We start from the raw sequence: 27,364 nt of genomic DNA, 5'->3' as shown, positions 1-27,364 counted from the left end.
GATTATTTCCCACAAATTACCATTATAATGTAATGTATTAATTATTTAAAAAAAAGGTTTGAAAATGGATCACGGATGGTACTTAAAACAGTTTGACACAAAGGTCTATAATCCATTAACTTGAATTTGAATTTGAAATCTTTATTTCGAACATGGAAAAGAAAGTATATAAAAATATAAAACAATGTTTAAAAACATAGGAGAAAACAACAACAAATGAGCAGCAAACAAAGTACACTTCTTTCCTGTTAACATACTTCTATTACATGTACGAAAAGGAGTTGGAAGAAGTAAAACTTATATACTCCTACCTCTTAATTCTTACGGTCATTCAATTTACAACTTGCATCTCCTGAAAGGGTTAAATACTGGAAAATATGTAATAATTAGATTAAACTGAGGAATCTTGTTTGACACTGGGTGATTTCCTCACAACACAAGTGAAGTGCTGTCATTTGTTACGAAACAGTGGTTTATTTGTACTCCTGCACATGCACATAGCGGTCAATCAGGGCCAGAAGATGGTGCAAAAAAAATGAAAACCGAAAAGGGCCAACTGCTTGTCAAGTTATATTTATGAAAACGTGGCTTACATGGATTCAGGAAACTTGTTCTCAACTGGGTTATTTAGGATGCCCTTTGAGCAAGTAAGCATTCTGCTTTATTTACTGTGAATGATGGGTTATGACATGCCAGGAGATTGGCTGTTCTATTTTGATCGTTACTCATAAAGGGATGGCGGGGAGGGCCTTGGATCCACAGAGAAGATGAGCAAGTTCTCTGAGGATCCCAGCCAGGGTGATATAAAGGGACTCCCGAGCAGACAGGGCCCTCTCCACTCTGATAGACCACCCATTCCAACCCTCCACCTCCTCGTCACTGTTTGTGGTGAGAGGAGAGACTCTGAAATTAAGCTCCATGTCAACCAGACAGTTTCAATTCTGTCTGTTTGCTGGAGTTACTCTTTTGTCATTGGAGACCCGAGAGCTAGAGTTAATAGTGTTGTTAACGTGAACTTTGCTATTTAATGTTTAACAAAGGCAACTAATAGCCTGTACTTCTCATATACACCATTTCATTGCTTGGATTAAAGGATATATTTCAGGTTTTCTGTTTCTTTTCTGTTGAAAAATACTGCTGTGTAGGGAAGGAAACATGCTTACCCAAGTCAACTTCAGGAGTGGAGATGTTCAAATTTTATTGATGTGAACTGTGAACCCTAGTGTTTCTACCGCTACCTGGTTTCGAGATTTTCTTGTTATAATATCATGATAATAATGATCTTTCGATGCTACATCCTTTCATATTTTTATTTAGAGCCTAATGCGTTTCATTCAAGCGCTTTTTGTTCTGTGCGCATTGCTTCTGTCAGGGTTCTGCCCTGGCAGCCTTGTCTGTTTTGTTGTGGTTTCATGTTTCTGTGTTTGTCTTGTGTTTGAGCACATGGCTCTGTCTTAGTCTGTGTTTGCCATGTGCTACTCATGTCCCGCCTCCTTGTTTCCTGTTACCACGTCCCCTTGTTTAGTCCACGTCTTGTCCTGGTTTCGTTAATTGTGCTCACCTGATCCTCATGTGCTCTGGTCCCTTCATATTGTGCCTCTTTCCCTCATGTCTTTGCTGGTTCGTTGTGTGTTGTATGCACATTTCAGTGTTTTCTGGTTTGTGTTATTAAAATTAATCCTAGTGCTTACGCTGTCTTGTCTTGTATGTTCTGTGTGTTTCTGTTCTGTATCCTGAGTTCCCTGGCCACTGACTCTCAGCTGCCTGACTGGTGCAGCTATGTCGAGCTTCTGGTTCTGTGAGCCTGTACCTGGTGGCAAGACTGGAGCTACATCTGAGATCTACATCAAACTGCTTGTTCTTAGTGTTCCTGCCTGGTCTTTGCTTCAGAGCGGTCTCAATTGCACTCACATCATCGCCATCTTGCTGACGATCTCAGTGGTCATCCATCCTGCCTGTCGTTGTTGTCTGCCTTTCCCTACTGTTTTTTACTGTGATTCACGCTTCACTCTCTGCTGTCTCAAGTCTTCAGTCCTGTTAATAAATACCTTGTCTGCTCATTTGCGTCTGGGTCCTATATCTTGCAGAATCCCTAACAGCTTCTCTCACCCGATAAAGACGTGAAGCACCACATTAAGAGCTGAAGATGATGTGGTTACTTTAACAACAGTAGCAGAAACACGGTGATATTTAAAATAGATATTTTTGCTAAAATGCTGCAGCAAACGAGAATGTAGCACATATTATTTTTATCTGTCACACAGATGACTCTGACCGTTTAACTAAACCAGGTTTTTTTAAATGTGTGGCGCCTTCGAATTGTTTTATGTACATTTAGCATTATCAATCATTATATGAAGAGCATTTCATAATAAACAATGTTATATAATTTGGAAAATTATTTAGAGATGGCTGGGGGAGACAACATTTTTTTTTTACATTTTTTAACTTTGATTATTTGATTTTGTACTTTTTTATTATTATTAATAATTTGAGCAAAGTATATAATACTTTTCTTAAGAGGTAAACCCTGCACCCCCAGTATGTTCTCACAGTCCCAAGGCCTTCTATGTGGCATACCTATGTGGCATACTGTACATCTAGGTGTCTAAATGTAGTAGTAGTAGTAGTAGTAGTACTACTACTAGTAGTAGTAGCACATACTGGATATGAATATAAAAAGCTCAGATCAGATGTTTTGTCAGACTACTACTAGTAGTAGTAGCCTGATAAAACATCTGATCTGACCTTTTTATATTCATATCCAGTTGGGAGAAATATATACTTTTTTGGTAAATATTGGTAAAAATTCTGAGATATCACAGCTTTGGCTCTCGGGACCCAAGCTTCTCATCTTTGACAAGTACTACGGCTGCCCTGATGGAAATGCATAACTGTTCCAAAAAAGTATTGTCCGGACCTCTGCTGGGCATGAAATATAGAGACCGGACCTCTTGGATCTTGAATTGAATACCCCTATGGAATAAATAAAATAGTGGTTGATCTCGAGTTCATAAGTATTTTTATTTGTAAAAACCATATAGATAGCATAATTTTTTTGTCAGACCCCAGTACAGAACTGCAGTTTGTTTCTCAAGAAATATAATTCAGTCCTAATGCATGAGGCCTAACAGCTCTGTGCACTGAAACATAATATTTAATTATTCGATCCATCCAGTATTATCAAAGCCCTGCCTTCTGTCGTTGAAAGAAGTAGAATTGTGTTCTCTCGGGCATTATAGGAGATTTTTGGTTCTTGTGGTACTGGAACATGCTGTACTTTTCTTTTTCTACTCTCATATTTTAGTATATTTTTTCATTCAGAGTTAAGCTGTGAGGGGATCAGGTTTGACAGGAGTTCATAAAAATCGCAAAATGGGTCCCTCCATGTCCTTACTTTGTAATATGTGTGTGTATGACAACTGTTCACCACTGTGAGAGCTGTTTATCTTATGCTGCCTGCCCTTTTCCTCAGTCTTTTATTATATCTGTCCATAGATTTTTAAATGTAGTTTACATCTGTCTTCAAGGTTATATTGCAAAACAGTAATTGATTGACTTTCAGTGTCCTTAAAGATGTTACACAATTAGGCATCCCTAAATTTGTGACAGCGGTAGGTGCAGTTCACACATTTTTGCATTCTCCCACGCTTCTCTTTCATTGTTTTTCTTTATATTGGTGGTGGAGTAGTGAGTTTGATGTGTAATTAATTCTCTCTAGAAGAGGGAATGAGTATTGCGTAAGTTAGCTTACGCTACGGGAAAGATTCATCTTTTCGAGATATTGAAGCCAAAAAATTATCCTTCATTTTTGTATCCATTGTCAACGCAGTGCAGCAGCTAGCAGACCTAGAGCAGGCTGTCTAGCGTGCTCATAGGCTGCCCTGCGGGAACTGCAGCAGCCTACCACTGAGCCCCGACGTGACGTCACGTCCAATGAAAGGCGCTCGCACCTTCACAGCGTCAAAGCCCAGCAGTATGGGTGTGGCTTAGCATATATAAGCAGGGCTCGTAGGCTGTATTGCTTGGTTTTCATCGACTGAAGCGAATGACACTCGTGGCGCAAGCACGGCAGGTTACGCAATACTCGTTCCCTCTTCTAGAGAGAACCGAGGTTAGGTTAGGTAACCGATACATTCTCTTACGAGAGGTTCTCTCGTATTGCGTAAGTTAGCTTACGCTACGGGAACCCTTTGTCAACGCTGTGCGCGCCAAGCATCCACACATGAGTCCCAGGGTTTTCGGGGGAACCCAAATAAGTGGGAAAATAAGGCGGCCAGCAACACGGGCCAGCACTTGTACATAAGCACTCATAGGGAATACAGAGCGGCACCGCCGGTCTGCATAAGCATATAGCACATACCCATTAGTGCAGCTCAACCAGAAGAGCTAGTATACGTGAGAGTAGCCTGTGCACAAACATATCTGGACGGAACGTACATCTCACTTAGGCTGACAGAAGTTTTGTCTGAAAGGGGCGGGGCGCGCAGTGTAAACCCTCAGCGCCCTGACTGGGCAGAGGAGATTAACGTCACTCTTGTTATCGGATGAAGGCAGAGCCGATAGAGAAATGACCTGCGCTCTGAATGGAGTGCCAATCACTTTAGGAACATAGCCGTGTCTAGGTTTGAGGATGACTTTTGAGTCAAGACACGCGGCGCTGACAGACACGTTTCACTGATGACAGGGCTGTCAGAAAACGGTTTTGAGTGATAGGTACTTTAACTCCACGGAATATAGTGGTTCAAAGGGGGAAGATTTCAGGGCCTCGAGGACCAACGAAAGATCCCACATTGGAACCGACGGGGGGCGCGTAGGGTTCATCCTTCTGAATCCTCTAAGGAAGTGGATGACAAGCACATTTCTCCCTAGTGACCGGCCGCGCGTTGACTCAGTGAACGCTGCAACGGCCGCCACATAGACTTTAAGCGTGGATGGGGACCTTCCCTTATCCAACAGCTCCTTAAGGAAACTGAGAAGCCGTGAGACCCCACACGTCCGTGGGTCCAGGTTTTTGTCGGTGCACCATTTGAAGAACACAGACCATTTAAACACGTAAAGCTTTCAAGTAGAGGTAGCTCTAGACTGCGTGATCGTGTTCATCACTCCTTCTGGCAGGGCAACAGGTACCCGTTGATTAACCATGCATGCAGAGACCAGCGCTCTGGATGGGGATCCCAGATCGAGCCACGGCTTGCAAGAGGAGATCTGTTCTCACCGGAATCGGCCACGGGGCTGTTAGTGACAGCCGCGTCAGCTCCGGGAACCAAATCTGATTCTCCCAACACAGGGCTATGAGGAGCACAGAGTGGCGCGTTTCCCTGATCCTCTTGATTACCTGCGGTAACAGAGAGATCGGAGGGAAGGCATACAGAGGGCGGCTGGGACCGATTTGGGCCAGCGCATCCTCGCTCTTCGAAAAGAACATCGGGCAGTGAGCGTTGTCTTTTGATGCAAATAGGTTCGAATTTGCCGAACAGGCGCCATAATTTCTGGACTGTTTGGGGGTGCAGGGACCATTCCCCTGGGGGAACGTTGTCCCTGGATAATTTGTCTGGGCCGTCGTTCAGGTGGCCTGGCATATGTGCAGCTCTCAGCGAGCGCAGGTGATGCTGAGACCACGTGAGGAGGCGCTCTGTCAGATCGCAGAGGTTCCTGGATCTGACACCGCCTTGACGGTTCACGTAGGAAGGACCGGTCTGCCCTCGAAGAGCGCACCCCAACCCGAGTTGTACGCATCTGTTGAGATGACCTTTCGGTACGAGACCACTCCCATCATCACACCCCACTGATACCAGTCGGCTGTTAACCAGGGCTGCAGAGCCGTAATACAGGTCTGAGTCACTCTGATTCGTTCGCAGCCAGCGGCCCAAGGCTCGGCGAAAGGGCAGGGCTATTCGCCGCAACGGCTCGGCGAGACGCTCGAGCATTTAGCCAGCGTTGAAGCGGGCGCATGCGCAGTAAGTCCAGCTGAAGCCATACAGCCCAGCATCCTCTGGAATGTCTTCAGAGGGATAATGCTGTCCTTCTGGAAAGACGCGGCTAGGTGTCGAACACGGCGCACACGCTGTGTCGATAAACGAGCCGTCATGGCCACAGAGTCCAGTTCTATTCCTAGAAAGGAAATTGACTGACTGGGCAGTAATGAGCTCTTGGTCCAGTTGACCGTGAGACCCAAGCTTTCCATGTGACTGAGGAGCACAGTTCTGTGAGATAGCAGTTCTGCCTCTGACTGTGCCAAAATCAGCCAGTCGTCCAGATAGCTCATGATTCGCAAACCCTGATTTCTCAAGGGGGCGAGAGCCACGTCCATGCACTTCGTAAATGTGCGTGGTGCTAGAGACAGGCCGAACGGCAGGACGGGGCGAACGTGCACGAGGATTTTCCTGGTCGTAAGCATTTTTCTTTTCATAAGCACTTTGGCCCGAGGGCTCCGTCCTTCTTGGGCACGAGAAAATAACGGCTGTAAAAGCCTGACTCGTTCAGAGAAGGCGGTACCAGATCTATAGCCCTTTTGCACAGCAGCGCCGCTATTTCTGCACGGAGTAGATGTGCTACCTCCGCATTCACTGTAATCGCGGTCCGTGCTCGAAGCGCGGGGGAACTATAGCGAATAGCCCTGCCCTATTGTGCTTAGCACCCATTCTGAAACCCCTAGGATAGCTTCCCATGCTTCATATATGTACAGCTAGGGGCCGAATGGCTTCCGGGTTCTGATCGCCACACTGCGTGGGCTCGAATGACTGAACCGGAGGTGTGGGCGCGATGCGCGTGCCCTCGATGCTTGAATACGGCGGCTCGCTGACAGCGTTGACAGGCTGTTTCATATATGACGTCCCGATTGCCATGAATGAGGAGCGTCTTGTGATCACTTTATGATGCGCGAGCAGCGCCTTGGGCGAAGCGTTTACTAGTAAGCGTGAGCGCTCGTGAGCAGGCACAAGACTTACATACATATTCGACGCCCCGATCGCTTGGATGGGGAGCGTTTTACGGTAGCCCTATGACGCGTGCACTGCTCTTTGGGCAAATTTTTTTATTAGTGAGCGCTTGTGAGCGGGCACAAGACTTGTATACGTATTTGACGTCCCGAACGCTTTGGATGGGGAGCGTTTTATGATAGCCCTGAGACGCGCGCAAGGCGCTTTGGGCAAAGTGTTTATTAGTAAGCGCGAACGCTTGTGAGCGGGCACAAGACTTACATACATATTTGACGTCCCGATCGCTTGGATGGGGAGCGTTATATAACAGGCTCATTGCTGCAATATTGACATTACCAGCCGCTCGAATTAAGAGGAGCTGAGAAATGTTTGAGAAATGGGGCATAGTCCTGCCTTGGCGGGACTAACACACTCTTTCCTCATTTCGCCGGTGACGCATGCGCAAGGGATGGGGTAGCTTTCTTGGAACGTAAAGAAAGCTAGCCGCGGTTAGAACAGCTGTCAGCGGCGCGTCCTCATCCATATCAAGCGCCTTGTCCCCTGAGTCGGCGGCAGTGCTGGCGGGAGCCGGCGGCTGCGCGTCCGGGAGGGGGGGCGGAGAAGGAGAGATAGACGCTCAAGGGAGTCATTCCAGCGAGCGTTTGCATCAGAAAACGACGGCAGTGCGGCTCGTGAGCGGCAGTTGCGCGTCTGTGAGGGGAGGCGGAGAAGGCGAGAGCGAGGCTCGAGGGAGGGAGTCCGGCGAAACTTACTGTCTAAAAGAGCAGCGAGCGTCTTTTTCAAGATGCCTCGCACCTCCTGCGGCTCGTGCAGAGCCCCGCTCAGCGACGGAGACAGCCATGTGATCTGCGCTCACTGCCTGGGCCAGGAACACGCAGCTCTTGCCCTCAGGGCGTTTGTGAGGTCAGCGACGCACTTCCGATGTCGACCCTGCGGGCTCGGCTCGAAGTGTTCAACCCTCAAGCTGTCACTCCACCCTTGAGGTGCAGGACCGCGCAAAGAAGCGCCGTTCTCAAAGGCCGCTGGAGCCGGTGGCCACCGCGACGCATCTTGAAAAAGACGCTCGCTGCTCTTTTAGACAGTAAGTTTTGCAAGAAAGGATACGTCGCCGGATAGCGTAGCTCACACGGATGGCTGAAGATGGCGAAGACGGCCGGCTTCTTCAGGTGCTTCCTAAGATGGCTTGTCGCTACCTCTGCGGCGGCGGGTTCTCTCTAGATCCAGCGATGCGGAGAGCTCGCTGAAGAGATGAAAATCAGAGAATACAGCCTACGAGCCCTGCTTGTATACGCTAAGCCACGCCCATACTGGCGGGCTTTGACGCTGACGTGACGTCACATCGGGGCTCAGTGGTAGGCTGCTGCAGTTCCCGCAGGGCAGCCTATGAGCACGCTAGACAGCCTGCTCTAGGTCTGGTAGCTGCTGCACTGCGTTGACAATGGATACAAAAATTTAGGATAATTTTTTGGCTTCAATATCTCGAAAAGATGAATCTTTCCCGTAGCGTAAGCTAACTTACGCAATACGAGAGAACCTCTCGTAAGAAAAGCCGAGGTTACCCCGTGACTCCTGTCCAATTTTAGGGAAAAGTCGGGTCCATCAGAGATGTCTAATAGATTTCTTAGGCGCCGAAATAACACCACAGACAGTTATCATATATCACTTAATTTCTTTTATAACTGTTTTAATTTTCCTTGCTTTTATTTTGTGATTATTTTAATTCCTTTCCGTAAAGCACTTTGAATTGACATAGTTTATGAAATCTGCTATATAGATTAACTTTAAAATAAACATAAACATAAAATAAACATTCAAAAGCTAATTATGGTGATTTTGCCATTTCCCTTTTCAGCACGTTAATGGTGACTTAAGGAACTTGCCAAAGAGTTCTTAATAACACGGTCATATTAAGACAACACATGTCTTTCACTTTATATTTTATGCCGCATTAATATAATCAACACTGACTCTGAGGGCCCCATCGTGGTGGTCGTAAGCTGTGGTGATAAATAGCACTGCAGGGAATGTTTTAGCCATCATTTGGCGCATAGCAAGAAAGGAAGAGCGAGAGAGATACAGAGAGAGAGAGAGAGAGATGAAGAGGGAGAGAGAGAGAGAGAGAGAGAGAGAGAGAGAGAGAGAGAGAGAGAGAGAGAGAGAGAGGTCACTGATGATTCTCAATAGAGCTCTGTTTCAGCCAGAGGGAAGACATGATCTAGTCTCACTCTAACAAGCCCCATATAAGCTAGAAGAAACAGTCAGCCAGGAATGCAAGAGCAGAATTTTTTTTTTCTGCCTCAATTATATACATTAATGAGTTAAACAATAGGGAATTCCAAGATTCCAAAGACATTTTTAATGTTTTAGTGGAATCTCTTCGCAGTATGTGAAGGGCGTTTTGTGACTGTCACTCCGAATTTTATGTGGGTGGATTTCAATCATTCAAACTGTTTCTTTAAATGACACGTTCCCGTCAACAATTTATGTGTCTATTGTTATCATCATCCCTCTCAAAACTCTTTCTGAGATCATTATTGTTTCAAGTTATGAAATTGCAGTGGGCCAAAAGATTTTCCTTGAAAAGCAGATGTATCCCAAAGAAACCGGGAGTATATACTAGAGTGACTTAAGATAAATTGTACTTTTCGTGATGGTCAGATCTGACAGATTTATGATCTACATAGTTTTAAGATTAATGCTGTATCACTGTCCTTTTGCATAGAGTATGAGAACAGATGGAGAAAATGATTTCTGCTAAAATATACATGCCTCTCATACCAGCCTAACATGAGCATTTAAACAAACAGAATTACATAAAGGGGTTGAATATTGAACTCTTTAAGGAAACGAAAACAGGCAGACAAACATGAGCAACACATATTAGACCTATTTCTGTCATTTGTGCTTTTGATCAAAGTTCTCGTGTCTGGAAAAATCTGACATTATTTTTTTTTTGATCAAAGTACTTAGCTGTTTGGAAGAAAAACTTATGAAATGTGCGTTTTCTTGTCTCTTAAAGGTGAAGTGTGTAATTTCTCTGCAACCGGCGGCACCAAATAAAAGCACAAAAACAATGAGTGAGTGAATGCATCAATTACACTTCAGCCTAAGATATACTCAAGTTTTGACACAAACACTTTGCATACAGCCAAATTCATAGCCTTTCCAAGGGTACTTAATTTGATAGCATGCACAAAAAAACAGATGGTCGACACATGCACACTAGAAATTATCATCTTTTTCCAGAGTCTGTGCTATTTCTCTTCAGAAGTTATGACGAATTATGAAAATGTCTTTGTATTTGTTTAAAAACTCAAGGGTGTCTCTTTACACTAATACAAGCGCTCTTCAGTGTGGCCGTCTTTTGCTGCTACAATCTCCACCATTGTTGTAGTCGAGACCAGCTCACTCGAGTCAAAGTAGAGACCATAGAGGGTCGAGTCCGAGTCGAGACCGAGACCATAGAGGGTCGAGTCCGAGTAGAGGCCGAGACCAGAGAGGTTGGATAACCGAGGTTGGGTCTGAAACCAGACCTAAAGATATCTTCAAGAATATGTAAAATATTTGGTGGTAACAATAAAATTGGCACCATACTCAAACAGTAAATCAAATATACCATGGAATCATACACTGTAATGGTAAAAAGGCCTCATAGCGGTGTAAAGGTAATTTTATTAAAATTATGACTTAATTATTACAATCAGTTAGTGCTCTTACACATAACATACTGCACACGAATTATGTGTGGCTCTTATATGCAAACTGAATTATGGATGATAAGGCAGACATTTTCAATACATAGTTGAGCTAGAGGCCACATCACAGCTGACCTGGCTCCTGCTGCATTTGCGCGTCGCGAACGTTACGGTGTGTTCACACCGAACGCGAATAGAGCGTCAAATACGCGCCTATCGCGTCTAGTTAGACGCTTGAACATTCGGTCGAGTTCAAATTTTTTAACTTGAGCGGAAGACATTCGTGGCAAACGCGTCGCCCAATTTGCGTCATTCGCAACGCCTGGCACGAATGATGCGCCTATTCACGTCTTTGCATTGACTTTGTATGTAATATACTCGCGCAAATAATTAAATTCGCGTTCGGTGTGAACACACCATTAGTCTCAAGTCATGCGCAGTTGCGCACAAGAAAGTCAGCAAGACGTTTCAATCAAACAACAATTTAAAGAAATATTAACATACAGTAATAATCATGACATATTTTGAATGGGTCTCGAGTGGACTCGGGAATAAGTCCGAGTCCTAATATGTTCGAGTACGAGTCAATTCCGAGTCAAAATGCACACGAGTCCATGACAAGACCGAGACCATTAAAATATGGTCTCTAGACCGAGTCCGAGTCTCGGGTACACAACACTGATCTCCACTAGTTTGTTGTTGCATTTTTTTTCTTTAATTTGTCTGTGAAACAACAGACCGGTCCAGTGTTGCCACCTTGTGGACCAACTAATTAGTGAAAAAAAAATGTATATGTGCGAGCTAAGCAATAAGAATCAGGCTGCAGACATATATGCGTATTTGTCATGCATATGCTACAAATACCCTAGCATATGTGTAAATAACACATGTTGGGCTTTCACCATTTAAAGTTACACTTTTAACATGAAAACCCACATTACTCCTGCAATTTTATGTATTTATTAATGAAATATAAAATTTTCCTTGTTCTTTTGACATGTAAGAGACATGTACTAGTACTATAAAAGCATCCTGTAAGTTTCAGAACTCAAAACTCCCTTGTTATTCCAAAAACAGCTTTTATTGAAACCAAGCTTCGAAAATGACTCATTTCAGATTTTTTCACATTATGATGTAATAGTGTGACTAAAGACTGCCTCTGCAGAATCAGATCACTGCCTACTTCTTCATCAGTGCATCTTTGGCCCCACCCACTGTCACGTTAGTAAGATGAGAAGAGAGATACAGGATCACTGGACTAAAAATAACATTACCTTCCAAAGGATCCTTATGCTAGAAAATAGCTTATTTATTTTCTACTATGTGAATGTCTCAGTCAAGCTTTATTTGTTTGTGTGGGACATTTGACTGTGGATTCTTGGGTAAATCAGTTACAATTTAAGCACAGGCTTTTCAAACTGACTTTTAATGTAAGATATGGACCTGACAGTAATTCCACATGTAAGTAACTGTTAATACTAATGCCTGATCTTTGATCAGTGATTTCTGATATCTATCGATTCATGTACATTCAGAATTTCTTTGTCTTAAAATTGTTTTTTGCTGTTTATGTGTCAGTAAATCAAGCCAGTGACTAAACGGTCAACTTCACATCGTTTCTCTAGTAGCATGAAAATAATCTTTAATTTAAATTGTGATTAAATGGTGTAAGAAAGCAATCAAAGAACCCCTCCCTTTATAATTGCTGGAGCTGTCAATCACACAGCACGAGTTTATCAGTGACGGAGTTCTGGATTATAACTCCCGTTATAATCGATTATGCTGTCTACACTGCACAATGAATCTCTTATTTACATTGTGTTTACACTGTTAGATGAGATCACTGCATTAATGCACTCAACAGACATGTCTGTCATCGGCTACAATTCTCATCCCTATTTAATCTGACAGCTGTAATAGTAAAATTGTAGTAAATGTTTTAGAGAGTTCCACATGTAATACTTATTTAATAGATAGATAGATGGATAGACATACAGACATATGTTTAGATAGGTGGATGTATAGACAGAGATAGATATATACTGTAGACAGACAAATGTATAGATGGACAGACATACAGAGGAGGAACATGCACCAGTGAAGTAAATAGCAACAATTATGATTTCATGTTGACTTCAATACAAAGCAAGCCTTCACATTCTATTGTGACAAGTGAGAGATGCATTGTAACTCTCAAGGGGATTTGTGAGCATTTGCCACAACCATGACTGTCTCTAATGCGCTGCGTGTATGACTGTGTTCAGTGATCTAGCATGGATTTGTCTGTGACCTGTCACTGTTTTGTAACTCAAGAATGTGCGTTTACCTCACAGAAGAGTCTGTGCTGGAGGGCATCTTAAGATGAAGCAGCTCACTGAACTGGGACCAGTTTGCTCTCAGGATCTTGCCTTTTGTTGTTTGCTCTGTGATGTAAAAATAGCTCTGTGGCCCTTTGTGTCAGCACTCTGATCCTAATAAGATGCCGTCCGTATTTTGGCTTTAAAATGTTTTATTCATTATCCCTTAGCATAAGGGGGGATTTTCTTTCTATTCCTGATCACGCACAAGTGAATAAACATCCACAGATCATATTTTTCAGCATATGTCACCTCAGGGTGCAGATGGTGCTGGAGGTCATGATTGCTTAATACAGACTGGTTGCTAAATAATAAAGCTTTGAAATGGGAAGATGTTAACTTGCATTTTTGTTTGAAAGCTGAATCACGTATTCAGCGGTGAGTGTTAATCTATTCATACAAACACCTTCCTCAAAGTGGAACATTCATTTCAATTACTGTAATGAAAGGGGGAAAATACTCTTCTGTTTATGAAAATATGACCACTGACAATCACCATAATCATTGCTAACTGATGCAGACTGATCTTCTCCAATAGCACGTTTGGGAAATGGTCACATTAACATTCAGCTCAATTTTCTTGACGGATGATCTTCTTTCCACATAAAAGATTTCCGTTGCTATTGTGAGTCGGTTCATATATTTATGAGACATGGCCTTCTGAAAATCGATCAAAAGCCAATTTCTGTGTTAATCTAATCTTTCTTCACACGTCCGAGGGAAGACACATGCTATTTTCTCAGGGTAATAAAATTGTTGAAATTAGTGCTCTTTCTGCTACTTCTGTCATACAGTAGAAGAAAATATGCAATAATAACAATAATATTTAAGCAGGAGTGTAATTTCACCAACTTTACCCACCATCAATATTTGATATTTCTCTTAATCATTATTTGTATATTGTTGTTCAGTTAAAATACTGAAACATCTCTATAAGACGACATCCATCCATCCATTAATTTCTGTGTAAATTTTGCTTTCTGTGTGATAATCTCGTATGATGGGAAGTTACCTACTCCCATTTAAAATGTTAGTGCTTTTTAATGGCACGGTGTGCTCCAATGGCTTATCATTTAGCACCTGCGCCCCCGAGACAGGCTGCCGGAGGCTTTGAGGATATGTTGGAGGGAAGGAGAGAGGGAAGATGAGGGGTGAGTCGACCTGATTGTCTCCGTGCCTCAGGGGCCCTGTTGGTGAGAGGCAGATGCCACCATGCTCTGACACAACCATTGGCCTTGTCACTCTTCCAACACCATTAGAGACACAGACGCAGCAGTATGTACTCTCATTTGAGGCTAAACCAAATACATCATGTATCAAATGAGAGAGCTACATACTTCATCATGTGTGAGAGTTAGTCCATGTATTATAGAGCTGTATTGGAGTGTGTGACTGGGAATGTGAGTTGCCAAGAGCAGTTAATATCAATTACATCGCATTACTTAATTCCCAGTTTTAGCACCGTCTTGGGGTCCATGCTTGCATGTGATTAGCTGTATGTATATTAGGTTTCCCATTGTGCCAGTGGAAAACTCACATGCTTAAAGCAGACTCGAGCCAGGAAACACCTCTGCTCCTTTGTGCTCTGAAATGTCTGTTGCTAGGCAACATTGGCTTTCATCATGAAGACTCATAGTTCAGCAGAATAATGTCTCAATTACTGTTTTGATGACAGGCATTAGAATGGTATAGCAACCAATTTATTGCCTCATAGCAAAAATGAGTGCTAAGTTCTGAAGACTTAACACTTAACCCTTTCTTATCTGAAGTTAATCTTAACTTTAGACGTCATGCTCATAGACCGTTGGCTGAACTGATGCATATGGCACACTTATCTAGAAAAAAATCAGGAGTTTCGAAGTCGTCATCTGATTTGGTTGAATTCTACCGGATGTCCGGGGGACATGGGTGTTGCGTTCTTTACCGCTCCAACTGGAAACAAATGCCGTGACGCCAAAGTCCCTCATGGATAAACAACGCCTTTGTGTTTACAACTGTGACACAGAAACACAAAAACGCGAATTTGTGAAAACTGTGACGTCATGCGCATGCATATTACGTGTTCGTCTTTAGGCGCATAGTGTTTCTTTACAAAGTGGCATCGTCAATAACTGGCCTGACATAGCGTTCTTAGTCATTTTCGCGGATACGTGTGAATGGGGACTGTTTTGACAATGGTGTCGTCTGTACGTGAAAAATGCAAAGAAAAAACATTTCCATTTTTACTACATCGTAGTCGTGTAAACGCACCCTTATTTATTTTGTCAATGAAATAAATAAAAAATTCTCGAGATTTTAGTATCAAAACTATTTCATTATTATTATTATTATTATTATTATTATTATTATTATTAAATAGTCTTGCTAATAAAATCTCTATACATTGATAATCATGCAATGTGATTTAACCAGATATATACAGCAGGAGAAAGAATGCATGGTGTTGTGATGCACTGTTAAACTTAATTCTTCAAACTGAAGCGATTGACAGTAGCAGTGAATTCAGATGATGAGTTCTTGGCAATCCCTCTACAAGGGTGAACTCTGGTCTTTCCTGCTACATCAAAGCATGGAAACTCTACTTCCTAATGCTAAATCAGGTCTTTACACTCCTGTGCACATCTCCCTTGGAAGCAATTTCATGTTATTTTGAACAATCAAAACTCCGATGTCAGGTGTCAAAGCATGGCTCAAAGCCATCGCAGGGGGCAGCATGCGTCAGCAAAAACGTTCTCAACTGAGTGGCAGCAGGTCTGATCTGTTAATAGGTTTAATAGATTGCTGCTCAGCATGTGTGTGTGTGTGTGTGTGTGTGTGTATGTGTGTGTGTGTGTGTGTCAAGTAAATCAAGTAAATGCTTTTGCATTATGCTTTTATAATTGGAACATGGAATATAAGTGGAATATTCTTGTGTACTGTATGTAAACAGTTAATCTATAAATGTCCATAATATCAGCATATATCTCTGTAAGGCTAATTCTTTATAGGGTAAATAAGGGCTTTAAGATATTTGATATAGGGTTTGAAGCGAGCACTGTTGTATAGATTTGTGGAACATCTGTAGGGAACAGAGGAGAGGATATAACTGACTTGGAGTAGTAATGGGGGCTCTAGTGTCTCATTCATCTTTGTTGGACTAAGTGGACTCAACGCTCTGAAGAGTCTGAGGCAGATGGAGAAAAGACAGAGACACATTGAGGTACTGCACGGTATGAACAGGGCCTTAATTGAGCGAACGAACAAGCTAATGCTCTGCGGCAGAAAATCGTTGTCTCTTGGCAAAACATGCTTAGCTTTCAACGTGTACAGCCTCTGTAAGTGTAAAGTGTTTGGCACATTCCAATTATTCCTTATTGCCCTCTTAACTCCATGTTATGGCTTTTTGAATCTTGTTTTGGTTAATTTATTGATGATGGGTAAATAAATGGAGTTGGGTGTAAAGACTGTCCAGTCACTTTAGAAGCGATTTTGAAACTGACCTGACATGCACTTGCCTTTTTACGTTATTTCTACCTGGTCTACTAGGACTGGGTGATATACATAAAAAAAAATCACCATGATTTTGTTGGCAATATAAAATTACGCAGCACATGGCAGTCATTTTAGTGTGCTTTTTATTTTGCCATAAAAATTTTCTAAAGATTTGTCTACTGCAATCCCTATCTCAAGATTTCCAAGTATTAGAGCATTTAGACGGATATTTTTAATAGCATTTTAACTCAGATTTTAACTGTCAAAAGTGGCATTAGAGTTTAATTTATTTTCATGAATCAGTTCAAACTTTCAGTGCATCAAGTAAATATTTAAACATTAATTTGTGTTACGTTCCAAAAAGTTGAGAACCACTGCCTTAGTATGTTTGTTTTTTTATGTTCGTTAATTTTATTACAAATTATTGGTACTTGTCCTAATGCACTTTTAGTGAAATTGCCTTGATTATATTGAACTAGATTTTTATTGTTTTTTTAGTTCTTAGTCTTAGTAGTGTTTTGAATGTAATTAGCGACTGTTTGATTGAATATATGGTTCCACCCCAGCTAACAAAAATATGTTCTAAGAATGTTTAGCTAATGTTCCCTTGAAGTTATAAAAACATTATTTCTGAATGTTCTTTAAATGTTCAAAACGTCCAGTTCTTTAAATGTTTTAAAAATGTTTGTTTTTTTGGTGATACGAACATTATGGGAACATTCCATTTGATAATTTTACAAATATTTTGGGAAGGTTTTGAATGTTCTTTGAACATTCCGAAACAAGTTGTAACATTTAAAAAATATTAGATGGACTAAAGCGTTTCACAAAAAAAGTTCCAGTATTAAAGACCAGATAACTTACTCTGAACGGACATTCTGTTAATGTAGAATTGTAGAATGTAGAACATGCTATGAGAGTGTGTTGAATGTTAACCAAAGTTTTGAGAAAGTTCCCTGATACCTGGGACTGATTGGGGGGAAATATTAGCCTATTTAGAGCAAATATATTAAGCCTGCATTAATATCCCGATATCTATTTAGGCTAAAAATAATCTGAATGGCTCTGTCCTACTTTTTTTGTCATTCATGCTTTTGCTACAATCTAACACTAGCCCACTTGGATATCAACACATCAGGTTAACAAATCCAGCAACATTTTTAGATCTTGGCCGTTTCACCTCCTCTGCTATGCATGTTTATCCATGTGTTTTGGTTAGAACCGCGTGTTGTGTTTGTGTCCCACAGCGAGTTTCTAATTTTGAAACCTTCATTCCCTCAAGTTCTCTCTTTATTTTTAGAGGAATTTGGATTTTTACACTTAACAGACAAGCAACAGTTACTCGCAAACTTTTCTAGCTTTAAGCAGCTCCCTGGTGTAAAGCAGAGAGTGGCTCTTTTAGCACTTCAGCAGTCAGATGTCCCCAGTTTTGTCAGCGTTCCATCACAAGATTCCTTCCTCACTGATCCACAGAGACTTCTGATCTTGTAACAGAACTGCGGCTTGCAGGAAGTTGACTCAAAAGAGAAGATGCTGAGGAAATCTTAATGTTTTTATAGCCATCTGGCCTTTATATTGCTTCTGAGGGTTTTTAATACTTCTCTCAAACTCCTTCCATTTTTAGATGGAAAGCTGAACCTGGCAAATGCTTTTGGGCTACGGCCCCTGAAGCATCTGTACATACATAAAAACACAAAATGTTTATTCCTTGAATTTCCACTAGATTAACCACTTAAGTAATACAACTTATGTGGCATTTAGTGTCTTAGAGCACAGCAAGTTTAAATTAATTATGATATTTGCTGTACACATTGTATGTAAAATCTGAGATGGCTAAGAGGCTCATCATGTATTTATGCAGAGTGTAAGAGGCAGCAGAAAACGTACACCTCCATCTGCTCGCTAACTGTTCATACGTCTCTCTATTTTATTGTTTTATGTTTCGTAATGGTATTCTGCAGAAATTGAATGGCGTTATTTCTGTTGTGTTTTTATCTGTGAGATCATGCAGGACTAATTGTTAACAGTGAGGAAAACAAGGGACTGTGCGCTCTAGATGAGACTCTCTTTGCGAATGCACTCATGTCGAGCTGTGGTTTAAAGGCCTTGATATCATGTCATCAAACAAAAAATAGTGGTTGTTGACCAGTTGAGTGACAAAAATTTGGAACAACATGAGCGTGAATATTTATGAGAGATTTTTCATGTTGGGGTGAACTGTCCCTTTAAGAGAGTTCAGTGTGAGTTTTTACCTCAAATTCTCCTTTGTTTACCCTAGAGGACTGCAGCTAACTTTACAGTTAAATTTGAAGTGCACTTGAGAAAGGAGCTTGTCTGGCATAAATACATTCACATTCCCCATAGACTCTTTCCCAAGTCCTTAGAATCATATTTCTGTCTTTTTTTTTTTTTTTTTACAGCTTTAGACTTTTACATGCAGAAGTTTGACAGATGGGCTTGTTTGAGGGATGAGTACATATCAGATGTGAGCTTCATGTCTCTGAAATATTGACTGAATTCAGGCCTATCCTGTGTCAGATCCATCTCAACCAATGTAGATCTGGAGAGATGAAAGTTAGCTAAATCTTAATCGATTCTGTCCATCAGATTATTTAATTAGTTTATAATTAATAGTGTTAAATTATGCATTGAGTCTTTTATGGAGGCTCCTACCAGGGTCATCTGACACCTATGGGATGTATATTATTATATTAAAATAAATATTTCCCTGTTATTTATTTATTTGTTTGCTTGTTTGCATTTTAGGTCTATGCACTTTTTTCCTGGATTTCTGAAACTTCTTTATGCAGCTTATTAGCTCATTTTTAAGATCACTGACACACTCAGTATATGCATGTATTTATGCATGCATGCATTTATGTGTTTATATATGTATGTATTATTTATTTAGTTCAGGTGTGTTTTTAATTAATTGTATTATTATTATTATTAACATTCTAGTTTTAGACACCCCCATGATTACACTGAAAATGTATTAATTTATTTATTTATCATTAAATATCAACTTAAATGGCTAAACTATGGCTGTGTTCAAATGGCCATGATGCTTCTGCCCCAACTCCACCATGATTCAAATTAAATATGAATGATTGCTTACTTTTTAAGATATAATAGTTTTACAAAGTATTGTAGTTACTCAAAATACCCATTCAAATAAGTCTCAAGATTGGGTAGTGAGCAAAATGTCCTTTCCTAATGAGCGTACTGATGGCTTCATATCTGAGACGTGTACAGACATTTTGAGGGGCAGTGGCCCAAGCCAAGAAAAAGGGCATAGACTGGAATGTCAAATGAATGGAGGAGCGAATGGAACTCAGAGCGCGGCTGTTGTGTGAGCGAGAAATGGAAACCCTGGAGTGGATCTGGATTTTAGATTGCATTTAGCGTGGATTGAAATCCACTCCGCTCATATACAGTACACTCCCTGGAAGAGGGGAATCTCAGCCCATGAGGGCAAAGGGGCAGTGGCCCTATAGCCACCCCACTGTCCCTGCTTCAGATCATGAGGTGTTTTTTGCATTGGAGCAGGCTGGGCGTTTTAGTGCAGTGGGACCAGAAGACCTAATTCTGAGAGGGTCTCAGCACAGGACCATGTCAGGACGTATGACACAGGAGAATGTACGAGCCTGGGATGAAACATAGCTAATGCCAAGAGCTCTGAATTAAACATTGGACGGATGAAATACGGCTATTAGCCTGGCATGGCATTCATCCATATGGGCTCCTGAGACCCTGGAGAAAGGGCCACTAAACATTTAAAGCGCCTGCATGAACACATTTAGACTCACAGAGAAAGAAGGATACCAATATTAACGGTTTGAAAGATTGCAAATTAATGAACAGATTGTCTGGAACTCACATATGAAAATACTATGTGCATTACATTATATATTGTTGGTCTGTTCAAATCAGTACTAAAATGGATACTTGGTGCATCTAGTTTCTAGGATATGCATTTAGCTTTATTACTTCGCTGATGGGTTTATTATCATTACATGTCCTTTCAACAGAATTTCCCTATAGTTCTGCATGCTGCATATTCAGGACGCCCCCCTCATTTGTTTCATTACTTAGCACAAGATAAGTTTATACCCAAGCCTAGGAGCTTGACAAATCTGAGCATGTTGCTTATTCAGCCCACCTCTGTCACTCTTTCAGGTGTGTTTGCTTGCATTAGTCTGCAAAATCAGCCTGGAAAAGCTGCAGAATTGCACACACAAACATACACACGTCATATTTTTTATGCCTCGTTCCTTTTTTCCAGCCTGTCAGAAGAGTGAAAGTACGGCTTTTTAGAGCATGAAGGCAGCCTCATGTGGGAATTTGGCTCCACATAAACACAACATAAAGAGTTGATGAGGTTTGATCTCACCGTTGCCTGTGAGTGAAACCCACCTACACTCCTCCTGCAATGGTGAAGGGGATCCACGTGAGAGAAAACGTGTGTCTGCTCATGGTGCGCAGTGGAAGCGGTTAAGGATCACACAGCATTTTTAAGCTCCTTTTTCACTTCTGATTCTGCCCATTGTATTAGTTCACTTTGTTTTTCCAAATTATAATTTATGAAATAATGTATAAGCACACGTTCCAGTGTTCCCATTTGTTGTTTATGGGGGCTTGTCTGGATATTACTGTCCACAAGACTCTTCATTTCATCTTTTATTACTGCTTTCTGGCAAAGAAAACATTTGCAATGTCTGTGCCTTTTAATCCTGCGGGGATATAAAAGTTGCAGAAGGCTCTACTGCTGTTTTTTGTTGAAAAATTCTGTACATATAGTTTTAGTTGCTATAGATTTTTTAAAAACTGACATATAAGCAGACAACTTTAGGAGGATCTTTTGACAACTTGCTGGATAATGTGTCTTGTGGTGGGTTTGCAGTTTTTTTCTGAAATGCACCTGGCAACTTCCTTATTATCTCAATCTTTTCATATAGGTTCCTATGTAGAGACAGAAACAGTCAGCCAATCATTATTGCATAATAAACCTTGACAGAATGACCAGAACTCCTGCTTACCAGGGAAAATAAACAATTTAAAAATCAGTATTGCATGTTATATTTCATGCACAAATAAAGAGTCACACTAGAAACGTGTTGTAGATTGATTGCCAATGGTCAAATATACAGTTTATTGACCATTTTGCAAAAATAATGGATAGCAGAAGGTTGCAAGTGATATATATATATATATATATATATATATATATATATATATATATATATATATATATATATATATATATATATATATATACAGGTGCTGGTCATATAATTAGAATATCATCAAAAAGTTGATTTATTTCAAGAATTCAACTTAACAGGTGAAACTAATATATAGACTCATTACATGCAAAATGAGATTTTTCAAGACTTTATTTGTTATAATTTTGATGATTATGGCTTACAGCTTATGAAACCCACAAAATCAAAATCCCAGAAAATTAGAATATTACATGAAATCACACAGTAATTACACAGGAATACCATGGTCATTAATCCAGGTTTTGGTTCTTTTGGCAGTGTGGGCAGGTGCAAATCCTGCTGGAAAATGAAGGAAGCATCTCCATAAAGCTTGTCTGCTGAAGGAAGCAGGAAGTGCTCTGAAAATGTCCTGGTAGACGGCTGCGTTGAGTGAACAGCACAGTGGACCAACTCCAGCTGATGACATGGCTCCCCAAACCAACACAGACTGTGGAAACTTCACACTGGACTTCAAGCATCTTGGATTGTGTGCCTCTCCATTCTTCCTCCAGACTCTGGGACCTTGGTTTCCAAATGAGATGCAAAATTTGCTCTCATCAGAAAAGAGGACTTTGGTCCACTGTGCTTTATTAAATCCAGAGTCAACGCAGCCGTCTACCAGGACATTTTCAGAGCACTTCATGCTTCCTTCATTTTCCAGCAGGATTTGCACCTGCCCACACTGCCAAAAGAACCAAAACCTGGTTTAATGACCATGGTATTCCTGTGTAATTACTGTGTGATTTTATGTAATATTCTAATTTTCTGGGATTTTGATTTTGTGGGTTTCATAAGCTGTAAGCCATAATCATCAAAATTATAACAAATAAAGTCTTGAAATATCTCACTTTGCATGTAATGAGTCTATATAATATATTAGTTTCACATGTTAAGTTGAATTCTTGAAATGAATAAACTTTTTGATGATATTCTAATTATATGACCAGCACCTGTATATATATGTGTGTGTGTGTGTGTGTGTGTGTGTGTGTGTGTGTGTGTGTGTGTATGCATATGTACATGTATGTATTTATGCACAGTCTTTTACTGTCGCTTTTGATCAGTTTAATCTTGGGGTCGTGCTGACCCCAATCTTTTGAATGACAATGTACTTATTGTACTTATGCATGTTTTATTATTAAATCCTAGGTTGTGCATCATCCATTTTCAACATTGTTTTTGAGTGATTTTCCTCACATAGTCCACGACTTCAGTTCCACTAACTCTCCTCTGTGCCTCTTGTTCAGTGTATATAGATCAATGATGCCTGAGAGAAGTTAGCAGCATGTAATTAGTCTTCTGCTTTTCTGGGGGAAGAAGACACATTCTGTCTGTTTACATTATTCATGCAGAATACATTACAGTCTGAGCCCCTTTATGCAACTGGAGACGTTCATTATGGTCAAGAACTGTAAAATACTGTAAAACCAGTGAAGAGGCTTTATACCAGAAACTATTTCAGTGAACACAGAATGTGTCGGGGGATACATTATTGAAGTTTATGACTTCTCATATATCTGCACACTGCACTAAGGCCCGTTATATCATGATGCTATTGTGAAAGTGTGATCCCATAATAGGCCCTTATCCCACTGTAAATCCACTAAGCATTTTCACTTGACGTCTTTTGTGTTGCGTAATGTCCTTATTCTGTTATGATGTCATAGGACAATATATGGTTCAATTGACCATGATCAGAGTTTCTCCTGGCAGGAAACTTTTGTGTTTGATGGCGCATCATCTTATTGTGTTTTGGCGACTTTAATGATCTCTCTTTGGGCCGTCCGCTGACAGTAATTGTGAAAAATGAGCTGGTTTCTGTCTGAGGCTACTTTGCTCAGACGGCACCCTGTATAGGCATTAGCATTCTTGTATTTAATTTAGATGTAAATTTGTGAGCTCGACCCCATGATTGGTATGTGCCATTTGCAGAATCCGCCACACCGACCCCATGATCAATTACTAGCAGTGAGCTAAAATGATGAAGGAACTCTAGGTAATTTATTCCCCACAAGAAAAATAATGACAAACATAATGACCAAAACACCTTTGGCCAAGTAACACATTTAGCTTTACTGACCTTGTTTATGTGACAGAAAAAGTGGTTTTAGCCTTTGAAATGTTATTTGTTAAAGCTGTAATAACTGAATTACGTGATGGCTTACAATAATGCGACAATTTCATCATCTTTTCTTTTCCAAAACTACAGAGACCCTAAAAATGGATGATGAGGAAACATTATGTTACTGCTTTGGAATATCATGCTTTGTGTTCCCCCAAGAAACTTGCCAAAGTAAGAAATGTTCCTGGAGCAACATATTTTGTCAATCTTGGAACAACATTCCTGTCCGAAAAATTTGTCTAATACTACCCATAACTTATCCCTAAAATCAGAGGGAAATGATAGGTGACTAACACTGATGTAAAGGCACCTAACCCTGGTTGTAAGCCTAAACATAAACCATAAACTTGTCCTTCAAATCTGATTGGTTAATTGTAACATTGTTCCAGGACCAATAAATCTGTTGATCCATGAACATGCTGTACTTGGTGAAATCACATTCACCTTCTCAGTCTAACACATTTTTTTTTTACGAGGGAATGCAAAGGTTTTGTCAGCGAACAGAAAGTTTCTTGGGGAACGCAAAACCACTGAAGTAGATTTTTCTTCCCATCTTATATTTTTTCCATCACCACTTCTATTCTGGGGTTCTGTACAAGTATTAAAGTATCAGTATTAAAATCAAAATAACTAAGATACTTTTTATTATCTTAGAATAAATGGTTCAGTGAGGGTCTATATAGAACCCTAGGGTTATTGACTCAATTTTAAAGAACCTTTTATGCTCAAAATATTATATAGTATACGTGGATATGTCTTAAATTATTGCATAATTCTTTTAAATTTACCTGGTTATTTAATTTTTTTTTAGTTATAAAGTGTGTTTACAAGCTTTTTAATTAATATCATTTAATCACAAGAACAAGTTAATTAAAATGTATTAAAACTAAATCCATAATATAATCCTATGATGGGAACCCCTGTATTAAGCACATGACACAACCCTTTCATCATCTATATAGAACCTTTTCTTCTAAGATTGTATAATAGTGTGGAAGAAGGACATAATTTATACAACAGAGATATATCATTGAAATTAGATGTAGTTCTGCTTTATTCTAACTCTTTATCGCTCACCTTAGCAACATTAGATATTATTGAAAATATGTCTGCCGATAGCTTGGATGTGTTATCTAGGCTGCAGTAATGTCATTTGTTTATATAAAGGACATATATTCTGTTTATTGTCTGTGACTGCATGTATTTTCTGTGTACTTCCTTAACTTCTGCTTCCCACATGGTTCGAGAGGGCCAGCATGTTGGTAATCCTGCTGAACTGCGTTACTCTGGGGATGTTTCACCCTTGTGAGGACAGCCACTGTGACACAGAGCGATGTGAGATACTGCAGGTAAGTCTCATACTTAGAATACATCACCTTTTGTAACCCCATGCATTTAAAATAGATCGAAGTATAAATGGAAAACAAATTAAAATGTAATTGGTCACAGATTTGAAGTTAGTGTTGAAATGAAATCAAACAACTGTTACAACTCAAAAACGCAAGGTTATTTTCGGGCGTTTGTCATCATCTCTCGTGAAGCGCTGGGTTTCTCTAGATATCCTGAAGCATTTTGTGTTGACTGACTTCCAAAAGACACAGGAATGCCCAAAACCACATGTGGTGATAGGCAACAAAAAGATCCTCGCCTGTAATTCAAAGCAGATTATCACAGGAAAGACACTGCTCTGGTTTATCATTGACTTGGAAACATGGCTCAGGGACTTTGATTTCAATCTGCTAAATTCCTTTTGCTTTGTTTAACAGATGAGTGTTTTGCCCTAAGGATATCTGAGAGCAATCCTCTCTTTTCCGCTTTGTATCCTCTGTTATGTATGTCTTTTATCATTTAGGGACCCAGCTACAATTCACTTTTATTCTCCATAGAGGACATTGATATTGTATATACAAATATTGGGACATTAGCAGAGGAAATTGGAATTTATGTGTATATGTAAACTACAGTTACAATTTTGGGGTCAGTAATATTTTTTATGTTTTTGAAAGTCTCTTATGCTCACCGTAGCAGCATTTATTTGATAATAATTAAAATAGTTAAATAAATAAAATAAAAATTATAACATAATTATAGTAATATTTTACTATAATTGTTTATGCATTAAATGAATAATATAGAAACTGTTTTCTTGGTGAATATAAGACTTCTATCAAAAACATAAAAATCAATCCAAACTTTTGTAATGGTAGTGTGTTTAAAACAATTTATGATCCTTTTTTTGTGTGAAAATTAGCTTTTCTGTAGTGCCTCATCTTCATATACCTGATGTCTCATTAAAAAACAAAACAAACAAAAAAAAAACCTTTTATCAGATGTATTTTATGTTCCATATACTGTCAAGTGAAGAAAATTCTAACTTCCCAATTTTTTTTCCCCTGGCTCTCAGAAAGTTATATAACACTTTCAGTGTCTCTTTCTCACTGTACTATGTGATTCCTCTAATACTATGGGGGTGTCATAAGCATTTTGTGGGCTATATAAAAACAAATGAGCCTGAAATGGCCCAGTCCTAGAGAGGATTTAACCACATTAAATGAAGTGCTTAAAACACGACTTCAAAGACACTCATCTAGGCAGTCATTGAAATCAGGCACTTCAGAATACAATGTGACTGATTGTGACATGAGGTGAATCACCTTATTAAGCTAATGGTTGCTGTAATGAATGATACTAATCTGTGATCTTTACATTGTGACAGCGGGTCAAGTTCACTGTACAGAGTGCCTGTGAGACGTGATTATAATATTCTTTTCAAAGGCATACTGTCACATAAATCATATATCAGCTGTACAGTGGCTTGCCTCTAGACTGGATTTTAAATCAATATTGATACTCTTGGCAAATTACCTGAAGAAATAATTGTCTAGTGCACATAATCTCTCAAAAGGCTATTATATTTTGTATTTTGTGTGTGCATTCATATTAATAGATTCATTATTAATATTTACAGACAAAAACAGTTTGGTTATCAACATTCTTCAAAATATATTTTTATGTTCCACAAAAGAAAGATAGTCATACAGGTTTGAAACAACATAAGGGTGAGTAAATGTAAATAAACATAATTTAGATTTTTGGGCAAACTGTGCCCAAAACACGAAAGTACTTTTTTTTGGAATTAAATGAAACTCTTAGGCCGTGTGTCCACCGAAGCGTTTTTAGCCAGCTGAAAACTCTAGACGGTCTGCTGAAAACACCTAGCTCTGGGTGCTTGAGAGCGTTTTGGCAGCGCTGTGTTTTTTCAGACGATTCGTTGCTATGATACAGAATATCAGCAGCACAGTTTACTTGTAACTGATTTCTCAGATAATTTGTTTGATACTACAAATTTATTTTTCATCCATTTTGTTCGGTTAGCTCTGCTGGTTGATGTCGTTTTACAGAAAGAATGTTGTGACAGTTGGTCAGTGTGGTATTTTGTCCCGCCCCTCGTCCACTGTGATTGGACGGCTGTGTAAAAAGTGACAGTGATGAGCGCAGCGTTTTACCCAAAGTT

General features: G+C 40.1%; 1 protein-coding gene across 1 annotated transcript in view; it reads left to right on the top strand.

The window, feature by feature from the left end:
- cacna1g (calcium channel, voltage-dependent, T type, alpha 1G subunit) overlaps positions 1-27,364 on the top strand; it is a 276,677-nt gene that overhangs the window by 84,483 nt on the left and 164,830 nt on the right. The window contains exon 3 of the mRNA XM_077200722.1: positions 25,088-25,199. Coding sequence (XP_077056837.1) covers positions 25,088-25,199 — 112 coding nt within the window. The remainder of the gene's footprint in view (positions 1-25,087; positions 25,200-27,364) is intronic.

Source organism: Siphateles boraxobius, unplaced genomic scaffold, assembly GCF_051911475.1.
Source record: "Siphateles boraxobius isolate OS27281-9 unplaced genomic scaffold, OSU_SipBor_1 46, whole genome shotgun sequence".
Classification (NCBI taxonomy): Eukaryota; Metazoa; Chordata; class Actinopteri; order Cypriniformes; family Leuciscidae; genus Siphateles; species Siphateles boraxobius.
Note: the sequence above shows the minus strand (reverse complement) of the source record. Positions and strands in the feature narration are given on the sequence as shown.